The sequence below is a fragment of the Penaeus monodon genome, chromosome 28, assembly GCF_015228065.2.
Source record: "Penaeus monodon isolate SGIC_2016 chromosome 28, NSTDA_Pmon_1, whole genome shotgun sequence".
In the NCBI taxonomy this organism is placed as follows: domain Eukaryota; kingdom Metazoa; phylum Arthropoda; class Malacostraca; order Decapoda; family Penaeidae; genus Penaeus; species Penaeus monodon.
In genome coordinates this window covers 26130012-26130715 of record NC_051413.1, presented here as the reverse complement: position 1 = coordinate 26130715, position 704 = coordinate 26130012, and the positions used below count along the sequence as shown (strand labels likewise).

Sequence of the window (704 nt, the reverse complement as noted above, 5' to 3'; positions counted from 1 at the left end):
GTCTGGAGGGCCGCCAGACGCGCCTCCATCTCGCCCAGACGCCGCGACGACGCCCACCCGGACGCCCGCTCGCGGTACAGCTGCAGGAGCGCCTCGCCCTCGCGCTCCTTCTCGCCCTGCAAACACGCCGGCGCAGGACGCCTTTCTTATCCCAAATGTCTATCTACTGCTATTTCCATGTACTTGTGTTTGCATCTACATTCCGATCCGTATTTACGACGTATCTCTATTTATCTATGTCAATACTAACGTTACACTAGCTGATATTTATATCACAAAATCCTAATAAAACAATAAATTTGATATCAATGTAGTGATACCTTACCCGCTCCCCTCCCTACATTCCACTCCCTTCCCCACCCCACCCCCTTCCTCCCCTCCTCTCCTCACCCATACCCCCTTCCTCCACTCCCTTCTAACCCCATCCCCCACTACCCCCTATTCCCTCCCTAACCACCCCAACCCCACCCTAACCCTACGGTCCTCTCACCTGCACGAAAACCAGCAGTTGGCGCCGCGACTGCTGAAGGCGCAGCATCGCGTGGTGGACCTTCAGCAGGAGTTGGAAGCGGAGAGTCAGCAGATCCCGGAAACGCCCACAAACGCCCTCCACAGTGCTCGCCTCCGTCCCCCACGCCTGTACGCTGTTCTCCACGTAGTCCTGCAGGGGAAGGGGAGGGGGGTGAGGAATGCAAGAGAAAGAA

General features: G+C 57.0%; 1 protein-coding gene across 1 annotated transcript in view; it reads right to left on the bottom strand.

The window, feature by feature from the left end:
- The window catches only part of LOC119590970, a 2601-nt gene that overhangs the window by 1111 nt on the left and 786 nt on the right, over positions 1-704 (bottom strand). Inside the window, exons 2-3 of the mRNA XM_037939705.1 lie at positions 491-661; positions 1-116 (exon numbers count right to left, since the gene is read on the bottom strand). The exon at positions 1-116 is cut by the window's left edge and continues 1111 nt beyond it. Of these exons, the coding sequence (XP_037795633.1) occupies positions 1-116; positions 491-538 (164 nt within the window). The 5' untranslated portion in view covers positions 539-661. The remainder of the gene's footprint in view (positions 117-490; positions 662-704) is intronic.